The 2,959-nt window shown below is 44.7% G+C and overlaps 1 protein-coding gene across 1 annotated transcript in view; it reads right to left on the bottom strand.

Moving 5' to 3' along the window:
- Positions 1 to 422: 422 nt before the first annotated feature.
- The window catches only part of T265_01150 (hypothetical protein), a gene marked incomplete at both ends in the record, with an annotated part of 22,937 nt that continues 20,400 nt past the window's right edge, over positions 423 to 2,959 (bottom strand). Inside the window, one exon of the mRNA XM_009165111.1 lies at positions 423 to 1,815. Coding sequence (XP_009163375.1) covers positions 1,415 to 1,815 — 401 coding nt within the window. The remainder of the gene's footprint in view (positions 1,816 to 2,959) is intronic.

Genomic DNA, 2,959 nt, shown 5'->3' on the forward strand with positions numbered 1-2,959 from the left:
AATTCTAGTAGCCGTTTTGATGAACGGCACAAAATGCAGTACACACCTGTCCGGGGCTAAATAACCGGACTTACGTCGATTGGACGGGTGTACTGCGAGCTGATTACGGAGCACAAGCGTGACCTGATTGGTCGCAATATGAGCCAGTCAGGATCGAACATTCATGACTCGGCGCTTCTCGCCCCTCACGAAGATTCTGGTGTGACCTTGTGGGACTTCTATGATAACCCTATAGAGGCAGTTGTAATAATTTCCATTGGTCTCCACCAAAGGCTATCTCAAGCAACCGTGCCTTTTGGTATAACATATTAAGTGGAACAGTCATCCGAGGACCGACGTAGGAGTTGCGCTACCGTTTGCAAGACACAACAACAACACTGTCTACCCAGCTGACTCAGATAGAGGTTAAAAAAGAGACAAGATTAGAATGTTGCGTATGTTGTGAGCATACTGTGAATATAACAATCATTCACGTTTGAGTTGACATACCGGATAAGGCCGACGTTACATAAAAATGAGGGACGGGGAATAGAATACTCTTTACAACGACTAAATCATGCGATTGATCCAAATGGTTAACCGATTAGCACCAATGGAGAACAAGGGGGGCCACTGCCTACTTGTTCACACAGTATACAAAAGAACAGTCGAAACGTGGTTGGCGCGTGTAAACGAAATGCCGTGGATAAAAATAACAAATTAAAAAAACACATGGAGATGGAAGGAATGGGTATTTTCCGTCAAGAAAACGAAGAGATTCCAAGATGTGTAAAATTAATTGCTGCAGATCGTGACGCGACGGCAACGATATCGTGTCATAAATGCAACGATTGGTAGAAATACACCTTGACACATACTGGCCAGAGGGCACGACAAACGAAACGAGCGGGGAGAAAATAGAGGCAGTGTTGCTTGTCGCAGATGACTAAGGCACAACTGAAAGACACAAGGACAGACGGCTTGATGAGAGAGAGAGAGATGATAAGAAATGAAGGGATGTAGATAAGCGTATACACACACCGACACAAACCAAAGCCCTACCTGTAGAAGACATGTGCAGTAAACAAAAAGAGGACAACAACAAGCAAGAACTTATGGGGAAAGAGACGCGCAATAGAAATTGGCTGCTTCGGTCGGGAAATCAAGTAACACTGGGTTATGTAGCGCGGTACGACACCGCGGGGATAGGCGCAGTGAAGAGATCAGACCCCGTTGTGGAAAAACACGAGTCCCAACAGTGACCAAGAGGACTCAGTCACGAGCAATGATGAAACGAAACCTAGCGAGTGGGTTCTAGAATAATCACAGGGTAACATATGCATGGTCAGACAGGGAGAAGGCGCTGGTGAAAAGTAACCGGAGAAGGAGTCAGATAGACTGTGAAGAACAAATCGACTATGGTTGGCAAAAGTGATCAGGATACTGAAGAAATGGGATTTCTCGGAGTGCCCATCTGGGTTAGTACACGATCAAGCCACTGTAGTGGTCCGTTCAGATGAATTTCAACCCAACATGGCGTTGAGGTGACGTCCTGACGATGGTATTCTGCGCCCCAGCCTTTGACAAAACTCATCCGGATTGTGCACATTTTTGTCAGCTCGTAAACAGCTTCGAAACCGTGATGTACCGTGCGACTAAGGAGGTGGGCAAACTCCTGGTTGGAGAATATTTTTAGCGAACAACCTGGAGGAATTTTGCAAACTGTCGTGGGGTGGAAATTATGGTGGTAGTTGCAGTTGCGGGACTGGACAAAGATGCTGCTGTCCGATAAACATTCGGCATAAACTTCACCAACAACGTAGTACAGATGGACACCTGAGAATAGTATAAAAAAAAACAAGAAACAGGATCATGGAGGATCATGTCTAAAAATCGTCATCTAGTAGCGTGCTGTATTTCACTAGGTCGGTTGCAAAATGTTCTACGTTCCGCTCAAGTCCAAGCAAGAACGGCAAATACCGTTTTTGTGGCTAAAAAAGTAGACGTGCTGGAGAGCAAAGGTTGAGTCGGCCCTATCCCAACAAGCGTAAAAAGCCCGAAAAAAGCATCCACTAGCGTTGTCCATGTGTTTCAGACAAACTGGATCCAATGCCGGAGTCAAACAGACGGACGGACGGAGACAGACACAATAGTTTGAATGTGCTTCACCATATTTTCAGGTAAAGATTATCAAGAAATAGGGAACCAGGGTAGACGGGTGTCGGTTTATCTGTCCTCTCGTCTGGGGAGGAACTTCACATAGTTTACCACTCCAAGACCACAGCTTGGGACTCAGGTTTCCAAGTTACGGAAGAAATAGATCAATGGAAGAAAGTCGTCCCTCGTAGACGCTGTGATACCCTCTTTATGGTCGCATTTTTTTACAAGCAGTTCGTTGGCATTATTGTCCGTCATAACCTGTATTATGGAAAGGAGCCTAACCGAATAATATCGATCACTAGACAACAGGGCAGGATGGTAAAGGTTTATCAACAAGCAGACGTAGACAATGTGGAATTAACTTGAACAGGACTGACAGTAAAGCATGTGAGTCCTGAATATTCCTGCAATTACGATGTGTATGGGCGACGAGAGAGCACACACGCATGATGAGGGATTATGTAAACTTAATCATATATATATATGTATATATATATATATATACATGAGCTGGAGATAGTCCAATGGTTAAGGTATGAATTTACCAACTTTGGTTCGAACCCAACCCCTGCATTTCGACTGCTTCTGTCTAGGCCTGGATGACCTGGCAATATCTCGGGCCTCGTGTTTCCCCCCGGTGGCACAGCTGCTGGGCACCGAAAGAGTGTTACAGCTGAATTATTATTATTATTATTGTTTTGTTATTATTATTATTATCACTTTACACAACCTGAACTAAGGAAACAGATACTGAAAACATGGACAACATTTGGACGTGAGGTGGGAAGCAGGGACAAATTACTCCAAAAATGCACGGCGA

The sequence above is a fragment of the Opisthorchis viverrini genome (genome assembly GCF_000715545.1).
Source record: "Opisthorchis viverrini unplaced genomic scaffold opera_v5_12, whole genome shotgun sequence".
Classification (NCBI taxonomy): domain Eukaryota; kingdom Metazoa; phylum Platyhelminthes; class Trematoda; order Opisthorchiida; family Opisthorchiidae; genus Opisthorchis; species Opisthorchis viverrini.